At 43.4% G+C, this 19,652-nt stretch overlaps 1 protein-coding gene across 1 annotated transcript in view; it reads right to left on the reverse strand.

The window, feature by feature from the left end:
• Positions 1-19,652, reverse strand: part of mdn1 (midasin AAA ATPase 1) — a 78,145-nt gene that overhangs the window by 9,942 nt on the left and 48,551 nt on the right. The window contains exons 55-84 of the mRNA XM_050059116.1: positions 18,459-18,579; positions 18,015-18,228; positions 17,208-17,448; positions 16,982-17,105; positions 16,214-16,378; positions 15,903-16,117; positions 15,438-15,825; positions 14,989-15,101; positions 13,040-13,715; positions 12,769-12,930; positions 11,965-12,250; positions 11,598-11,836; positions 9,629-9,724; positions 9,339-9,433; positions 9,068-9,192; positions 8,469-8,621; positions 6,788-6,897; positions 6,614-6,687; positions 6,323-6,506; positions 6,031-6,175; positions 5,400-5,546; positions 5,039-5,165; positions 3,721-3,826; positions 3,403-3,518; positions 1,985-2,392; positions 1,666-1,892; positions 1,335-1,472; positions 938-1,146; positions 336-497; positions 79-216 (exon numbers count right to left, since the gene is read on the reverse strand). Of these exons, the coding sequence (XP_049915073.1) occupies positions 79-216; positions 336-497; positions 938-1,146; positions 1,335-1,472; positions 1,666-1,892; positions 1,985-2,392; positions 3,403-3,518; positions 3,721-3,826; positions 5,039-5,165; positions 5,400-5,546; positions 6,031-6,175; positions 6,323-6,506; positions 6,614-6,687; positions 6,788-6,897; positions 8,469-8,621; positions 9,068-9,192; positions 9,339-9,433; positions 9,629-9,724; positions 11,598-11,836; positions 11,965-12,250; positions 12,769-12,930; positions 13,040-13,715; positions 14,989-15,101; positions 15,438-15,825; positions 15,903-16,117; positions 16,214-16,378; positions 16,982-17,105; positions 17,208-17,448; positions 18,015-18,228; positions 18,459-18,579 (5,704 nt within the window). The remainder of the gene's footprint in view (positions 1-78; positions 217-335; positions 498-937; positions 1,147-1,334; positions 1,473-1,665; positions 1,893-1,984; positions 2,393-3,402; positions 3,519-3,720; positions 3,827-5,038; positions 5,166-5,399; positions 5,547-6,030; positions 6,176-6,322; positions 6,507-6,613; positions 6,688-6,787; positions 6,898-8,468; positions 8,622-9,067; positions 9,193-9,338; positions 9,434-9,628; positions 9,725-11,597; positions 11,837-11,964; positions 12,251-12,768; positions 12,931-13,039; positions 13,716-14,988; positions 15,102-15,437; positions 15,826-15,902; positions 16,118-16,213; positions 16,379-16,981; positions 17,106-17,207; positions 17,449-18,014; positions 18,229-18,458; positions 18,580-19,652) is intronic.

Genomic DNA, 19,652 nt, shown 5'->3' on the forward strand with positions numbered 1-19,652 from the left:
AGTTTTGTCACAAAAACATGGGAAAATAGTGTCCAGGAAAAAAAATGTTACTTGTAAAGAATGTACAAGTGTAATTACCTGATCTTCATTCTCAATCTTGTCGCTGACGTCTTTGTTGCCCTCGCCCTCTCCTATACCGCCGCCCTCATAGTCGTGAAACTCTGTGGCACCTTCTCCATCTCCACCGGCCATCAGCTCCTGAGGCAGGCAGAAACCCTGGGAAGGCAGTCACAACAAATATATAGTCACTGCTTTAAGTTGAACTTAATAACCTAATAATGGCTGTATTACTTTAATTAAAAAATCAAAGGAGGCTGAGTAACTCTTGTCTGTACCTTCTGGGCGAGCTCAGTGAAGATGCTGGCCAGTACAGACAGCAGCTTGCCCGTGCTTCTGTGTGCTCCCAGTGATACAGCCACGTAGTAACGCACCAGGTCAGAGTAAATCCCCAGCAGAGGCTCCAGTTGCACCAGCATCCTGCACGCTCTGTCCACCTCCTAAACACACATACACAAAACAGCAACATGGACAGATGCTGATGACAATGCATGACTGTAAATTCCAGCACAACTATTTCTATTTTATGAAACTCTATACTTTTACTTTGCTACAATTCAGAGGACATACTGTACTTTTTAATCCTCTGCATTTACTTGTGACTAATAGTTACTAGTTACTTTTTACATAAATAAACATATCACATGCTTACGTGATATCATGCATCCAGTACTATACTGTGAAACAAGTATAATCATGTACATAGTAGTCTACAAAGTATATAAAAGTGGCTCCATGTTGAAAAACATGACTGGGAAGCATTGCAGCACTGTGGATTAGTTAAGATAAGAATGAATATAAAGAATAGGGTCATGTTAATAGCCACTGAATAAGTAATAGCCATGGTCATAAAGTCTGTTTTAATGGATGATGTTGGTACCTGCAGCTGTGGTGGCTGACAGGAGTCTCTGTGTGTCCTCAGGCGGCTCAGCAGCCTCTCCAGCCCGGCACTAACATCTCCCACACACAGAGCCTCCACCTCAGCTGCCAGCTCCTCCTCCAGGAGTCGAGTCAGGTGACCGGGCTTCAGAAGGTCCTCCACAGGCTCTTCATCCTCCTCCTCCTCCTCCTCCTCCTTTTCAGCACCCTCTGAAACATCACATAACAGCATGTAGACAACCATTAATACTGTAAGGAAAAAAACACAACATTCTAACATGTCAGCTTTTTTTGAACAGACAGTGCCTGTCCATATTCCACTTTGTCATTTGTTATGATTTCTCAACAACTTCAAGGTTTTAGATCTTAGAAAGCACCGCTGACTTCATCATCCTCACCTCCCCTGACGTCTCCAGGCTGCTCTGTTTGTTGCTCTCTCTCTCTTCTCTTCACAAGCGTCTGGACAGCACACAGCACTGTGTTGATGTTTGTCTCCAGCTCAGCAGAGAACTCAGTACAGAAGGCAGGCTGATGATCTGTTTGGGGAAATACGGAGAGGCACTGTAAAACCAAGGTCCTAACTATGATTTCAATCCCAGTGCTGAACTTAACCAGCAGCAGACGCTACTTCATTACCCTCCTTAGTCTGTCATCATGTCTGTCAGCACCATGTCTGTTAGTAATATTTGAAGGAATGACAGTGTCAGGCTTATTGGTCAGTGCATTCACCTGAGGTCTGGTGCCCCAGAGAGAGCAGCTGAGTCTTCAAGGTGGTGAACTCTGTGATGTTAGCCTCCACCTGTCCTCTGACATACTGCAGGCTCTGGGTGATGGCCGGCTGGCTGTCTGTGCTGTCAACACAAATAGCTGGGGTGAAGAGCTGCTCCATGCTGCGCATCTGAGCCACCACAGCTCCCAGCTGGTCGAAGGCCGAACAGCATGTGACAAAATGGTTCCTGTGGACAGTAACGGTGTTGTTGAAAATGTTTTTGTCTTTTGTTACTGCTGCATCAGATTTGAAATAAAAGCTTGAGTGATTTTGTTTTACCATGTGTGGAGTACTCTCTCAGAGGTCTGCTGTGCTATGTTGTCTAGCTCCACCTTCAGGCTCTGAGTCTGCTTCAACATTGCATTCATGCTCTGGTTCAGCTGGCACCAGGCAGAGTCTCCCCTCCGCATCAGACAGCCGGGGGGTTGCCGCTGTGCTGCCAGCGGGGACGGGCACCTTAGGGTGTGCTGCCTGCAGCTGCTTGTCTCCTCCTTCTGCTGGAGGTCCTCGGGGCAGCACTGCAGCAGCCAGGCCAGCTGCTGAAGGAGGGTGGTGCACTGGGTGACCAGCGCCTGGCCTCTGTTGACCCAGTCCTGGAGAGAGGCCTGGGGTGGGAGTGTGCAGCCTGGGTCCTCACTGTGGCTCTGGAGCTGGGCCTTGACGCCCTGTATGCTGTCTGTTAGCCTCCTGAGAGCGTTTATGAGACAAGAAGAGACAATAGGTCAAGCTGCAGTAATAAACAGCACAGAAACAGACAAGTATTTTTCCAGTCTGTTGTTGTAGCTGCATTTCCTTTTCTCTGTGGCAATTTCCATCATATTCTGCTTACAAAACTTGTAACTTGTGATTTTGTGGTGAGCCACAATTTTCCACGTTGGGCATAACGTAGCAAAGACAGTGACAGGTTCACCTGCACTTGACCGATCTGTACGCAGTTTGACTGACATCAAACACAGCCCCATTATGACAGCCTTTGCTGCTTCCTTCACAGCCACTGGATCAAAGCCAGACTTTAAATAAGCCTGTGTTCTGCAATGCTTTGACTTCTGACAACTAGAGCCAATTAAAAGCCAATATATGAGAGGTTTCCCCAATGGAATCAATAATTAAAATGTAATAGTATTACAATAGTATTGCCTTGCAATTTTAATTAGATGCCAACATTACATCAGAGGCATTTATATTACCATTTCATACCAAATGTAAAAAGGTAATTTCCTCTGGGGATGAGGGCACATGTCCCTTCTATGTTTCAAAATCCTGTTTTTGAGTTTGTTTGACTCTTTAAACATCAACCTCTTAAAATCCAGATATTTTCATTTTCAGTTAAAACTAAAATTACCACCTTGACGCTGTGCGCCTCCACCAACCAGTCAAGTTACAGGTTACATCCATGTCTGTCCAGACTCATATGTAACAGTAGACAATGCTTTAAATGTGGATGTTCTGGATATGAATGCAAAGAAACTACAAATTCTAAAACATGGATACCTCACATGCATCTTCCCCCAGCAGCACACAAATACAAAAAAGTAGTTGTATATCTATACAATCAGCACAGTTTCAAGATGAACACCCAAGACTAGTGTCGTGTTTTAAGTATCTGAACAAGTCATACAATCATCCACCCCTTCAATTTGATATCACAGCTACATCCCTGTTCCATACTGTGTCTTGTAGACAGAGTGGTGACTGACCTGAGATGGATCCACTGCTCAGTGAGCTTGGTCAGTCGTTGTTTCTGTCTGAGGAGCAGCTTGAAAAGGTGAGAAGAGAAACCTCTGCAGCGCTCGATGTTGCCCAGACCCAGCTCCTACAACCAAACAGAAACATACACATACAGATACTTCAGATGACAGGGCCAAAATACACAGACACGCACTGAAAAACTGGAGATGCTTAGATTTGCTCTTCAGCTGTAATCCCTAGGCCTCTTCATCCTTTCAGACAGAGAGTTGACAGAGTAGGAAATGCTACAAGTTGTTATGTTGACGATCAGTGTGTGTGTGTCTAACCTTGGTAGCGTGCTGGAGAGCAGTCAGCAGGGCTGTTCTCCTGGCCCAGGAACGGTAGAAGTACTTCTGACATCCATCCCACGCTGTCAGCAACTCTGTAAACAACCTACAACACCAAGAATGTAGAGACCATGGCTTTCAGAATACATACTTTAGAGTTGGGAGCTCACCACTTAGGACTTACTAATTATTAAACCTGGTTTCAAAGTAACATTAGTAATTAATTAAAGTTTTGCTGAATAGTGGCCATTGTAGTCTCACAGTGTGGTAGTGGTAAATCAACAACCATGATCTGAGGTTAGCTAAAATTAGCCACCTTAATGGCCATAATACACCAAGGCTGCCGTTCCAAAACCCCTGACTGTATTGAACTGAGACGTATGTTTAAATAAATAAAACTTATTATGGTGAATGCTAAAACAAAGTGAAACAGTAGCACAAGTAAACTGGCTCAGCATTATCGCAACAATATCATGCTAAAGTTTGCTAATGTTAGCTTGCATTAGCCTCCTAGACAAACCACACCAAATAAGACTGTAGGGACAAAAGTGAAAAAAAAAATTAAACTGAGCATTGCAAAATAATTCACTGTTTCATTTTGCAACTCTGGGACAATGATAAATGTTAAAACATGGCTTAGCAGCACTAATAGAGAAGAGTCATGAACTTAGTGAACTGACTCCATTACTTAAGTTTTCATCTTCAAAGCCAGACCCCACTGACAAAAACAGTAGTAACACAGGAGCTGCTGGTCTACTGCTGCCTCAATCAGTTCTTAGATCGTGCGACTTTGGTGAATCCCAACTAGCCCTTTAATACACCAAAGTCACACAATACCAAACCAATGAACTGATCGAGGCAGTGGTAGACCAGCAAATCCTGTGTTACTACTGTTTTGTCTGTGGAGTCTGAAGAGAGCACAGGTAAGCTTAGAAAACAGATGTTCAGATTAGTTTTGCTATTGTTAAATGCGGACCCCCATGACCTCAATTCATAAAGACTTTGGTCCATTTTTGGATTCTTGGTTCAGTGGATGCATGTGAGAAAAAAACAGTTTTCTTCACGAATTCAACATAATACAGGGTGAGTAACTGATTAACAAATGATCATTTCATGGGTGAAGTATTCCTTTGATAAACACAATCCACCAAACACTACTTGTTTACTTTTAAAAGCTACATAATGTCTCTATCAGCTGGGATGTTAAATGATATTATCAAATATACCACACAGCAGGCATTCTTAAACAAAACATTGCCTGGGAGTAGCTAACATAAATGAATTCAATGTTGTGCATCTATGATCAGGTTGTATTTACATGTTCTCAGCCTGCTCCTTGTTCCTGACAGCAGAAAGAGCGGTGCTCATCTCCAGTGGCTGCATACAGAGGGTTTTCTCGGGGTCAACTGTCCTGTTCCACGTTAGGCCTTTACGGTACGACAGACCTAAATGGGAAAATGATATACAGAGATGTTTGAAGATCTGAGCTTTAAATTAGTATGTCCATCCATCCATCCCTTTTCATCCGCTTATCCGGGGCCGGGTCGCAGGGGCAGAAGGCCAAGCAAAGCACCCCAGACCATCCCTCTCCCCAGCAACACTTTCCAGCTCCTCCTGGGGGAGGAACCCCAAGGTGTTCCCAGGCCAGATGACACCAGTAAATCAGAGAGAAAACTCACCTATTTCTGCGAGCATCTTGAACAGGTCTGACAGAGCTCTCTGCTTCTGCTGCAGGATGTGCTTGACTTCAGCTTTCTGCTTTTCTTTCTCTGCTGATGTGTCGACGGAGAGGCTCTGCAGGTCCCGCAGGTTGCTGATGACCTCGCCTGAAAAGAAGGAAAAGAATGATGCATTAACACTGGCAGATTTGCAACAAATCAAGAAGCAGTTTGTAATTTAATGATGCATGCCTGATGTATGTGGGCTATGTAAAAACCCAAACAAATAACAAACAAATCTCTTCCTCACAACAACTATATTCAACGTGTTGCTGAGCAATGCTTACACTTACTTAACATACTAAGTCAGCAATGCAGCAGTAGACCGGAGGCTACCCTGTTCAGCATCAAAAATTAATGTTTTGTCAATGGAGTCTGGCTTTTTTTATTGCAATAATTTGAGATATTTGTCTATATTAAAGTTGTGAGCCAACAGACCAGTTAAGGTAAAATGTAAATGATCCTGAGGGTGGCGCCAAAGGCAAGGCCATGTGGCCATTCAACTCAAAAGGGTTTATCCTCTTGAATGTGCTCAAAATGTCAGCCTGTCCATTAGACTTTGATGTTTATTGGATACAAATGAGATTCTTACCAGTGAAGTAGTCAAGGTCTTCAGCCAGCTCAGGCGCTGGGTTTTTCTTCTGCAGCTGGATGCAGAGTTTCTTCATCTTCCTGGTCAGCACAGGCAGACGACCCTGTAGAGACGAAGCTTCAACTCCTTCATCTGGGCCCTCATGCTGAAACACACAATATACCATAGGTTACTCACTCAGTATTTATTACCATAAAGCACATGCCAATAACTGATAAATATGATGACAACATACTAAACAGAGAAGAGATTATTCACTTGAGAAAATTAATTATGATAAAAGCATAAGTACCTGCAGATCTCGGCCCTTCCCAGGCAGGGTGCTCCTCAGTGCCTTGTGAACTCGATGGATGGGTGTGTCCTCTGGGTTGGTGTCCACACTGTCCAAACTGGCGCTGCTTCCCTGTTCCACCAGAGCGGGAACACTCGGACCATTCAGAGCCTCCCCAAACTTCTTGACAAACTTGAAGAGAGTCCTGAGAGGAATTATAGGCAGGACAATGTTGGTGGCATGGCAACTGTCTGTCCTGTCCAAAAATAAATATATACAGCATAGTACAAATACAACATGGTGATATTTTACCGATGTGTTTTCTCCACCGACTGTTTGATGGACCAGAAACTGACATCGTTCCACTTGGAGATCTTGACAAAGTCCTGAGGATAACAATTCACAGTAAATCTTCAGAATGAGCATTCACTGTCTTACTCTGACATGTATGGACAAGGTTCCATGAAAAAGCACACTAATATAAACCTTGAGCTCCTTCTCGATGGGCTGTCTGAGCTGGTTGATTCTAGCCTGGATGCACTCAGAGAACTGGCTGTAGTATTTGTGCAGGTTCCATAAAAGACTGGACAATGACTCTGTAAAATAAGCAAAGAGTTAACATGTCATCCCCAAGAAATTTAGTCGAAATCCAATCAGTGGTGTTTGAAACAGTACGATGCATGACATATGGACAAAAGAAACAAACAAACAAAGAGGGCTGACACTGTCTGGACAACAGATCAATAAATCTGTCAATATACATGTGACCAGTCAGGATTTAATTAGTTGACAATTTGCTGTTCCTTTTTGAGAATAAATGTTGGATACTGCGGAGGACTGTTCGTGTAACATACTTTTAAGCTGCAAAAAATAATAAATAAATATATCAAAATCATCAATTTGTGCTTGGGCTTACTGTAATCAAAACATGATGGGTCACTGTCATTATTCAGTGATCAATAGGTCAAATGGGGAAAGGACATGTTTATTATTGTAACATCCTACTTTAAAAAGAAAGCCTATCTTTTAAATGTCTTTCCTCACATTTTAAGTTAATGTATAATAATACAGTTTCTAAGAAATAGTCACATACTATGCAAAAGTATTCATATATTGAAAAAACTCCTTTCAAGGTCTGGTCAGAAGAATGTTTTGCATTTGTTCCCATGGGGCGCTTCACCACTGACCCTCACTGTTGGATCTTTTTACCAGTTGCTTGTAGTGTAATGCATCCCACTGTTTTCTTAGACCTTTTAATATTTGTACTGCAACTGCTCCACAACAATTTCCCTCAGGATAAATTAAGTGTGATCTTATCGTATGTAGGTGATATACAAGAGTGCCACAGAATGAGGATTTGGGATTTTGTGCCCCATCGTTTACAGTGTCTTCAGGTTAAACAAGGATTACTTCTCAGCCAGCATGGTGAAGAGGGATGACTGCAGTGAAGAACTGAAAAAGTGTACTCAGTAGAGTGCAGATCATCGCCAGGTCTGGCATCTGAATAGTGAGCAGGGAGTACAGTGCAGGCTGTGTGTCCAGCTTGTATGCATGACAATAGTAGAACAAAGAGGAGTTGAATCTCATTCAGTTGTCCCTTCGGGCTCCCTGACAGACAAGATGGTGGCAAAGATAATAACAACATTCACCATTAATCTGCAGATGTTCCGATTCAAAGTGAGATCAAACTTTTCTATGGATGTCAGTTTTTGGGCCACGACAAAGATAACAAGAGCTGCAGCAGGCGGTAAGGCTTTTTCTTTTTAGCCAAGCTGATTCTTGGAAATGTCTTTTGCTATGTGACTGGCATTTGTTGAAGACTTGTGGCCCCCACTGGTCGGTTAAGATGTGTGAGAAGTCAGCAGTCAATGACGGAATAAAACAGTCAATAAAACAGGTTTTCAACAACTGTGAATCACTGCAACCATGAGAGATCCTTGAGCATATGGTCATAGATGTGCACACAAAATATTAGGCTGATTGGTCCAGTAGTTTGTGACATCAGCTGCAGACAGACAAATACACACATGCACACACACACCCAACAGATCGCATAATCCCCTCTAGGCTTACAACTGGCAGAGATAGTAACTCTTGAATACACTGGGCATGTGGGTAATGTATTCAGATAGCCCTGTACGCCTTGTATCGAGAAGTGATGTCTAACCTTGTCCAGGCTGGCTGGGGACCAGCAGGAGGTGGCAGTGGAAGCTTAGCAGCATGGCCAGGCGGGTGTGGAACTCTCCAAGGGTGGAGCCCTCAATGAAGGCCTGGAGGGTGGATGACACTGAGGACAGGGAGAGGCGCTCCACTTCTTCACCTGGAGAGGATGATAACAGAGAGAAAAACAGTCTTAGCAGTCATGGCATTTGTATGGTGTATTCATTTTTTCCTGTTATGCGCTTGTTTCACCCTGCCTGTGCCCTTTTTTGATATAGTTTCATGATTCATTCTGTTGTAGCAGTGAGCTTCTTCTGGTGGATGGATTTCATTCATCATTACTATTTGTTTCCATTTACAGAGACATACAGAGATTGATAAGCAAGTAAAAAGTGCTGAGCTTCTTTTTAAGTCAGATTTAATTTCATAATTCTTTTTTAACTTCCCCCAAAAAGGCACATTGCAGAGGGAGTTATCACTCAGCCAGTTATAACAATAATGTTTAGTTAATTAATTCTGTCAAAAACAACTATAATTTTACACATTTGTACCATCAGCTGGTCATTTACCAGAATCAAAACGCGCTCAGAGCCAGTGTGTATGTACCTGCATTAGCATCCGTCCTCTGTTCCTCTAGATATCTCTCCACTAGCTGGTAGATAGAGAACCAGTGTTTGGTTGATTTCTCAGTGTGCCGCTTCATTGCGTTGTCCAGACTGCTTGACCAGCAACTGCATGTACCACACAAGAGTGACAGGACAAGACACATTGGTTGAGGACTCCGGTTCCAGTTTTAATCTCCTTTATCTACTATCTAAAAACAATTAAAATGTGAAAAAAAAAAAAATGTAAAAAATTTAAGCCCTCTGTAACTTACTTGAGCTCCAGTTTGCGCCACTGGATAATGAGCTGGGTGACTGGTTCCAGTTCGTTCCGCAGAGAGACTGAGCGGCTGGCGTTGTTCTCCCAGTCCTGATGAGAGCAACAGAGAACAGAGGTGAACAACACAAATAAAACAGAGCTCACCTCTGTGCAACACACTAATATTTGCCAAAGTATAATGTGCCGATTTCTGGTATTTTTACCTGATAAATGATGGTGGCTATTGACAATTTCACTAATTCATTTTCTAGTTGATTAAATGTGTCACCATATTGTGGAACTCGCCTGTGCTTTGCTGAGTAGGATCTCCAGACCGTTGAGGAACTTGGCCAGCGGACTGGCCAGGCTGAAAGCCATGATCCTCTCCACCACCACAGTCAACTGGAAAACAAAGCACACAGACAGGAGAACATATAGCAACCAAGATTAAACTTTTACAACTCATATGAAGAGTCTGTACTACAGCAACAGGTATATCAGAGCAGATTACCTACATTGTCTACAGGCCACAGAACCAGCACTTACTAGTCACTTTTGCTTAAGCAATTACATGGATTTTTTTTAACTACTTCTCTAATTTGGTATAATTTGACAATTCTGGGTGGACATTGTGGGTTATTGTAAATGATTTATATTTTGAGCTTCTTATCAGTAAATTAATTTATATTTATGATGCAAGATACCACAGTTTTTACATTTTCATATCTAGGAACTAAAACATTCATGATCACTTTTGGCAGATATTAATACTTTTTCATTTTAATCACCACTTGTTGTGCTTTCTGTAGATGCAGATGTCTTAAAAAAAGAAAGAAAAAGAAGTAGAGCTCTATTAGTACCAGTCCTGATTAATTACGGCAAACTGCTAACAAATGTCTCCAATCACTTCAGGAGACTAATGCAAATTAAAACATTTCTTAGGCCTCTCATTTTTTGGCTTCTAATGATGAACACCCAGAGAATTATCATTCAGCCCCTTCCAGTGTTTCCAGCAGCAGCAGGCAGCTGTTTCAGTGAAAACATCAGGCTCTGATGCGGAGTGCCTTGCTAGCTCGGCAGTTGGCGCGCATGCCACACAACCACCCTCATAAACCTTATTTATGATACATGTCAAACCCCTCACCCCATTTCCAGTCTGCCTCTACACTGTCATCTGTCAAATAAAGGCAGATGACAGTGCCAAAAAAAAAAAAAGAAAAATAAATATACACACCCTGCCCAACATCAAACAGCAGTCAGAGGCAGTTAGAGACCAGCTTGTGAACAGAGTGGAGCAATTAGCAGCTAAAGAGACAGATAATTCCCTCAGGAGCTTGTTGAAAATAAAACAGAGCTAAAAAGGAGGATAGAATTGGATTTACATTCAATTTAATTGTGCAAAAATATAAAAATGCTGTAACTACACTCATTCAGGATTGGAGAGTTATTGCCAAATCAAGCCAGTAGTGAACGACTCTGGGCGGATGTAGCTCACTCCATAGGGACTTGGCTTGGGAACCAGAGGATCAAGTCCCCATATAGATAAAGTATGGAATGTGGACTGGTAGCTGGAGATGTGCCGGTTTGCCTCCTGGGCACTGTGGAGGTGCCCTTGAGCAAAGCACTAAACCCCCAACTGCTTGGGGCGCCTGTCAAAGGCAGCCCCCTCACACTGACATCTCTCCATTTAATGCATGTATAGGTCCTGTTTGTGCATGTGTGTTTATTTTGGGCATATGTGTGTATATGAGAACAGACTAAACTTAATGTGTAATGTATGGGGCACCAGTCCCAAGATTCCTCGTCCATTTTAAGCAATTTTTAAGTAATCATACAAATGTAAAGCTCTTATGATGGTATATGTAATTTTATGTCAGGACTCGATTTCTGTCATGATAAAATACATTTTCTGAAAATTCTTAAAAAAGTCAAATAACCAGGAAAAAAATGTCTGTTTTGGATACTCCAGTGAATTGTATCACACTGATGCAGAAATCTTACAAATCCAATACTGCTATAAAGCAATTGTGGTCTCATACAATCAGAGATATTAAAAGGTAGAGGTACCTTGGCATACCATGACCTCACCTTAAATATCAGCATATTACCCTGACCTTTTGGTGAAGAGACTGGAGAATATGCCACAGGTTTGATAGTGGAAATTATCAAAGTATTACTATCTAGAAACCTTGCTTCCTGTTACATTCCTTGCGTCAAAACACTGAATCTTTACATGCTAGCAAATGGCGGGCCTTAATGTAAAAAGATAACTGACCTGTACAAGAGCTGGGTGCTCTGGCCAGTCCTGTAGTCTTTGCTTCACTGCCACACTCAGCTGCTCCAGGACAGGAAGACAGAGGCGGGCCTCGCTCATGTTGGGCTGCTGGTAGAAGTCATAGGGTCCTTCTGAGGTGACAGATAGACCATCAGGACCCCCTGAGCCCTGCACCGTGTTCTGGAGGAGGGCAGAAAGCAGCAGTTCACTGCCTGTGAGCTGCTGGTCTAGTTCAGCATCTGAGGGGGAAACACATAATGCACTTTCAATGAGAAAGCAATACTTATTTCACAAGAGTACATTTCTGCTTTGCTGTTAGAAAATGATAAAATTACATATATGAGTGACAATAAACGAGGACACTGACCAATCAGATGATAGAAACGTGACATCACAGGGGAAGCAATCTGATAGGAGGAGACCAGAGCTCTGATGTGTTCTCTGCTGTGGTTGGCTGGGACTGTGCTCTGGTACCAAAGTGATTGGGTGTAACCCAGACAGAGGCGCTGATGAACCTGAACCACTGTGTTCATGGCAGCTGGAGACAAGAAGCTGCTCTCACTGGACTCCTCCTGGGCTTTCTCTTCCTCCTCCTTGACTCCGGAGTCTGCTGGACCCTCAAGACTCGGCTGGGATGTGATGTCTGCAAAGTCCTAAAGAAGTATGGACAGAGATACTTCATAGCCTTGTTTCCACCAAGCAGTCAAGTACAGTTCTGTTCATTACACATTAGAACGGTTATTTTTGCATTTCCATGGTCAAAAGTTGTGGATGTTACTTAAAGAACTGCTCCATTCCATCCCATTTTTAGTTACCCCTCTGTTAAGGTACATAGCACACTGGTCCGATACTAGAAGGTGGAGCGAGAGACACTGAAGTCCTTCGATTTGTCAGGGGCGGAATAGAGACTCTTGCTTAACAAGGACTCAAAATACAAACAGATCTAGAGTTTATGCACATAAACCCACTGTATGGGTTTCGTACGGGCTCTATGGGTTCAACAGATACTGTACTTGAAGTGTTTCATGGAAATTAGGCTTTATATGTTGAATGTTAAATATTATTTTTGCACTGCAACTCAGCCAGTTTGTTGAAATTTCACATCCGAGGAGTGGCTGCCTACTTGAGATACCATGTCTATCATCAGGACAAACAGAGTCCATGTGAATACCTTGTTGAACTGAGGGAACTGGCGTCTGAAGTCCCTCTCCTCCTGCTCATCCTCAGTCAGTCCTGAGCCGTGTAGTCGACTGCGGTTGCGGTAAAGACTGGCCTCCATCTGCTCTTGCTCTCTCCTTCGTCGCTCCTGTTCATCCCACTCGTTCACCAGAGCCTGAGGAGCACAGCGATTTTAATTTGAAAGTTAGACAATAATTCTTGTTGAATAAAGTCAAATATTAACCCATAAATCAACAGATCTTGGTGTGAACTAAAGCTCTGACCTGACAGATGTGTCTGAAGAGGCTGCGTGCCTCATGGCTGAACTCTCCTGTGGACAGAGTGTGGCACTGCACATACAGCAGAGCGTTCAGGAGCAACGTGGAGGACTGGGGGACCACATGCTCTGTGTCCTGCTGCTGAGGCAGGAGCTTCACCAGGCAGCGCAGAATGTCCATGCATGTTTTGGAGCAGAGGAAGTCTGCCCGAGCCAGGTAGGATGGAAGGCTGGGGGACAAGGAGGGGAAGGCCAACAGGCAGGACACCAGCTTAGGCAGACCTGGTGCAGGTGTGAGTGAGGCGGCCAACTGGGAGGCCACCAGCCTCATGCCGTGCCGGAGCTGGAGAATACCAGACCGCACCGGCCCAACCACATCAGGGTACAGGGGGTAATCCTCCAGCAGTCTCTGGCAGAAGCGCTGCTGGGAGTTCTGCCACACAGCCTCCTCCCTCAGCAGGCCCTGGATCGCTGACCTCGACTTGGAGGAGGAGGAGCTCTGCAGGGCTTTCAGCAGGTGGGACAGCAGGTCTTCCACAGCGGACGCCTGGCCGATGCTGCAGAGGTAGTGCTGCAGCTCCTGGAAGAGGCGACCATACTGCGGTTCATGAGGGCGACAGGCCTGCTTCCTGGAGAGCTCAGCTATCTGCTCCTTCACCTGCTGCATACGGATCCACAGGTACCTACAACAAGTCACATACAAGTGGTTAAAGGATGTTTCAGGGGTCTGTCTTAATACATTGCTTACATGCAATACATACACTGAAAGAACTGTGGGTCACTGTAATCATTCCTTCTCTCCATAGTGGCTGTAAAGACTGGCTTAACTTTAGCTTTAGTTAAACTTCAAAAGACATTTTGGTATAGAAAGAGGACTGTCAATTTTGGTGCCCATTTTTACATTAGTCACACAAAGAAGAGAGCTCAGTTACTGTTCTTCATAAAACTAGTGTTAATCATCAAAAGATTGCTGAAGCTAAACACCTGCGACTAGAGCCAAAGCATTTTAGCCTTCAAGCTAATAATGCTTACAAAGTTAGCTGCAGCTAGGTAGCTAGTGCTCACACTGGTGCTCAGTGTTTACCTACTGGTGTTTTCAGGTAAGCTAGCTAACTGCACAGTCCTAACATTTGTCCTGTTCACCATCTATGTTAGACCAATGACTATGTATTACAATGAACGACATGACAGCTCTCCAAAAGTGGCTCCATCTCCATCTCCATCGGCATTTAGCGGATGGTACACCAATAGAGCAGTGTCCCCTTAATGATCAAAGTGACAAGTAGCAATGTTCAGTTGTGGATGAGCAAGAGGATCACAGAGAGTTCCTAACATATTTCTATGATCATGCAGTAGTGTATATGTTTTGTCTCTTCTACAACTGAACATTGCAACTTGTCGCTTTGATTGTGAAGGGGACACTACTCTATAGAGTATGTAGGCTTAAATATAGTAAAGACCCAGGTATATTCGGTATACAGTATATAGTTTAGAGAATATTACAGATCCAAGACGAAACTGTCATAAGGGTGATAAAAAATACAATGAACTATCTGTCTGCTACTTCAGCACCATGGACAGTGCCATGGATCTGTCAGTACTACTACTACTTCTATCTACTTATATTTCAAAGCTATGATTGGGGCCAAAGATGTGATCATTCAGTAGTGTCTATGCTGCCGAAAACACACCCCCAGACCAAGCAACTTCTGTAAAAAAAAAAATATTCTAGAGGAGACATGACGACAGTTATGTCGAGCAACAATGTTCTATGGGAGGTGTACATGGGTGTATGTGTTGGTTGGTGGTGTGTTGGCAGTGGGTGCTCTCATTGGGCCCATCCTCCGTTAAAAATTGGTCATATTAACACTTAAACTATGGTCATTTTTGAGTTGTATTCTGTCAAAAGTTCTCAGTTGAAAAATCCCACAATGCGACCTTGCAGCTGCTTCTGACCTGATTCGAGGATGCTGGAAGCCATCGGTGGTGCTGCTCTCCTCCAGCTCTGCTCCGGTCATCAGCTGAGATGATAGGCTGCGTGCTTTCCACTCCTCCTGCAGCAGAGCCAGCTGCAACAGACACAGAAGGACAAGCCAATCCCATCATCAGGCATAAGTATTTCTGGCTTTAACCACCTTCTAGTGATCATCTTCCTCCATGTATCACATTAAATTCTAAAGAAATATTTAGTACTGGAGTTCACAGTGTCTGAAGACAGTTTCTGCTGGGTGCATTTATACAAAAGAAGAGGGTAATCAAAGGCAATAGATTAATATTGTTTTTCAGACTATATGAAATGAACTATGTGCCTTGGATTAATTAATAGCCTCTGGTGTCCAGATTTTTTAAATGTATATATATTTTAATGTCTCAACATCAAAAACCAAAAACAAACAGTTACTGACTTCCTGCTGTGCATAGTTGAGTTTGTAGGCCCTCTTTACAGCTGGGTCAAAGATGGTCTGTGGTGTCCACACTTTGATCTGCAACAGGCCCATGTTGACCCAGAACACTCCAGAGCGGGCCAGCAGGTTGGAGCCTTGGACTTTGCTTTGGACGTACTGCTGCAGGCAGGTGATAGAGGCCTCCACCAGGCCGTCAGGGAGCAGATTGGGAGGCAGGAAGTCCCTGAAGACAGTCTGGATCTCCTGGGAAGCTATCAGTGGGTCAGCGTCCTCCACCAGGCTTTCACAGCTCTCCATGTAGCCCTCCTGCAGGCTGGGAGGCAGCAGGTCAGCCATGCTCTGAAGCTGGCGACGCAGGACCGCTCCCTGGAGCCTGAAGTCTGTGCCCCTGAGGAGGTGTGGGGTGATTAGTAAATCCAAAAATGATAAATGCTTGTGAAGAACATCTTTAATGTCTTAATCTACCTGAACTCAGCCAGTGCAGGGATGGCCATGTTGTCCCACAACACTGCAGTCACATCCTGCAGCTGCTGGATCCTCTCCTTCCACTCCCCCAGGGTGACATGGGAGAGGGAAAGGAGGGCCGCCCCCGATGGTTCCCATCGACCTCCAGTCTCACTGCTGCAGAGCACTCCCAGCATGCAACATGACCACACTGCTTTGCTCAGCAAGGCTGGTCCCTAAAAACAACAAACATGTATTAAACCAGCAGGAAATCACTCAAAGAAGACTGATTATAAACAATGACATCACTGAGACATGTTAAAGGTCAGTACCATGGTGTCTGCTCCATGATGCAGCTTTGGAGCTGCCTGGGGCTTGGGATTCAGTGGGTCCCATTTGAGCCAGAGGTCAGGGTCTGAGGTCACACTGCTGGTCCACAGGGCAGCCAGAGCCTCTGATAGGAGCTCACACCACACAAACTGAAGCTCCTCAGCCGGCTGGAGAAGAGTCATGGAGAATCATGAACAAAATTCTTTGCTTGTAGCTGTGAGGAATTGTTTTTCTTTTTTTTTTTTAGCATTTTTTCCCAGGCAATTTATCAGATAGTACACAGTGTAGAGTTGTCAGGAAATCAAAAGGGAGACAGGAGGATACAAACCAGGGAAGCTGTAATCACATGGTTAGATTCTAATGCCAACCACACCAGAAGACTTTGAAAAGACTTTTAAAATAGTAAAGTCCGACATCCTCTCATATCTAAAGACAATGTGTTTTTAGTCACTCACTGTAAGATGGTGTTTTTTTTTTTAACACTAATTAAAAACTGAACTATCCAAAATCTCTATGCAAATAATGCATTTTCAAAGTTTAATTGCTGGACACAGTATGTGTCCTACTTCAGTGAAAAGTCTCTTCTCAGTGTTTGAAACCTTGAGGCTTCAGGTTTCACACTTGTGTAACGTACAAACTGGACCACAAACTCTGCACACACACCACTCTGCACAGTAAAGGTCAAACATCCAAGGAAAGTAACAATAAGCAAAACAGTTTTTTAAATGGAGGGGACTTTTATATTGTTACTGAAACCTTATTGCACTGACCCTGTCACTGCTGAGCAGGAACCACAGCGGCTGCAGCTGACTGACATTCATCGGTGTGGACTGGAGGCAGTAGCGCAGATGTCTGGAGAGTTCTCTACGTAAGCTGTCCTCAGCCTCCTGGTCACTGAAAATCAACAGGAAGGGTTCACTACACAGTCCATCAATTGTTTTAAGATAAGTTTCCACAAGTACTTTTGCTTTGCTGAGGAGGAAATAAGAGTTTTACCCAGGAGAGAGAGCCAGGTGCAGCAGGTCAGTGCTGAGTCGCAGCTGGTTGAGTACAGCCAGTTCCTCCATCAGGGGCCAGAGCTGAGCCCTGCGGCTGAGCTGCTGCAGCTCCTCTCTGGCCAGGTGGACTCTGTCTCCTGGCTCCTCATCCTCAGACAGGGAGCAAACCTCCAGCAGCCCTCTGGAGCTCATCTGACGCTGCTGCTGCTCCACACTCGACACCAACCTCTCCAATACTCCTGATGGGAAAATATAGCATGACATTCACATATTGACCCTTTTATATCACACTGGAGTTTTCTCTGAGAGGTGACACAAGATAAAATGCTCACTGCCTCGAAGGATTTAGCTGCTGTTAAATTGCTGAATCTGACTTGGAACACATGTAAGAGCAAATCCTCTAAGGAAGGATGTAGAATATCCAAAACAGAAAAGGCTCGTCTTTGCATTAATGAACTCAGTAAACTTCATAACCACCCACTGTATTTTCAGAGTTCTTTTGTAAAGTGCAACAGTTTGGCCTGATGGTGGCACTAAAGAATATATCAGTGAGTCACAAAACAGGATTCACACTATGGGGATCACAGTGAAGTTCTGAAATAATGAAGGTGCTAGACAACAGACAATGTGTCACCCACATGATTAGAAGTCTCTGCCAGAAACAGCTGAGATATGTTGTTCTGGACTCAGGAGAAACAAAGATTTTCCAACCAAGCCACTGATCAGCATCACCATTCTGAGGCCCTGTGGCCACCACGGAAATGCAGGTATACAGGTAAAAGGTCATTTTGTAACACAATCTCACCGGACTTCTGTGGATCCAGCTGGTTGTTTGCCAGCAGAACGAGGCCCCAGGCTTCCAGCAGACTCTCTTTGATGTCCAGCCCGAGCCCAGCACCCTGAAGTCGGACCAGCTCCTGCCTCAAAGGACCTGTGGTGCCATCCAGCCTCAGGTCGCTTATATCCAGGGCTTTACTCAGGAGCCTGAGCCGAGACGCACACTCAGCCACTGACTCCAACTAGAAAGGAAGATGGATATGGTTTGTGAGGTAATTCAGATAATCCTCAGATAAACTGTCAAACATACTAAACTGGCTTTCAAATACTTTTTTTATTTGGTTGGACAGCCATATTAGACAAGAAAAAACATAGGAAAGACAGTAATTATAAAAATAACTACTGATGAATAGTAAATATCTGCAAAGCCTAGATCTGACAGTAAAGTAGAGCTGATGAAGTGTCTCCTCACCTTGAATGGTAGCGCTTTCCCCAGGGTTTTCTGGATGCCCTTCAGAGCTGTGGCCACAGACACCGGGGTGGATAGAACAGTCTGGATGGCTGCTGAGACTGCCTGGAGTTCCTGGTAACCTCTGAAATACAGCATAGTCATAAGTGTTAGTAAGTGGAAATATATTAACTGTGGACACTGGGGAAAAATAAATAAAATCCTGTAACACAACTGTAACTACGACGGTGTGTTCGGGCCATTGTAGGTACAAAAAAATAAATAAATAAATTTGGAGCTGGGTGAGAGGTAATATTGCGAGAAAAAACTTTCCGAGATTTAAGTCTGAAATTTAGGAGAAAAAAACTCAAATAGTCTTTTGAGATTATAAAGTCATACATTTTCAAGAAAAAACTCTCTAAGCTTGTGATGTTTGTAAGAGTCAAAAGTCTTTTTTAAAACTGTCTTTGATCGCACATGGGAGAAGTTTGCCTTCAGGGCTTTCTGCCAGAAAGTCAGTGATTTAGTATAAAGAGCGACAAAGTGCATGTAGGGAGGAAGTCAGGGTGGATGAAGGGGTCAAACACAGGACTTTCACCCAGGAGAACGGGGTTGCTGTGAGTTGATGTTGGCTTATTATTTTTAGACTTAAATGACTTATTATTTTCAGTTTTTAAGATGTACACAGCAAAATAGCTGAAAAGACCTGTTTGTATTATTGTCATTTTCCAACATTGCTAGGACATCATTTTAAAGAATTTTTGAGCTGTAACGGGATATCCTGATTGGACATTTGCAGAACAGTCATTCAACGTCTCAATGTTTGCTGGAATTCCCTGTGTACCAATGGCAGTTGTAGTGGGAGGAGGTAAAGTGATGTGGTTCCCTAACAAAATACTATGTTTTTTCATTTTTCTTTTTCTTAAAAGTTGTGATTTTAATCTTAGGAAATTTCTGCTTTTTTTTTTATTTTTATTTTTTACTTTCTCGCTAATTTATGGCTTTGTGATCTCAGAAAATATTAAAGTTTTTTCTCATAAATTTACTACTTCAATCTCAGAAAATATCCAATTATTTCCTCTCGGAATATTACCTAACCTCCCAGCTCTGTTTTTTTTTTTAAACTTACAACAGTCCTAATACACTGTTGGATGTAATGCATAAGGAATACAAAATACAAACAATCACCAGTCATTCTATCTATGTAATGATGCAAGG

This window comes from Epinephelus moara, chromosome 12 (genome assembly GCF_006386435.1).
Source record: "Epinephelus moara isolate mb chromosome 12, YSFRI_EMoa_1.0, whole genome shotgun sequence".
Taxonomy (NCBI): Eukaryota; Metazoa; Chordata; class Actinopteri; order Perciformes; family Serranidae; genus Epinephelus; species Epinephelus moara.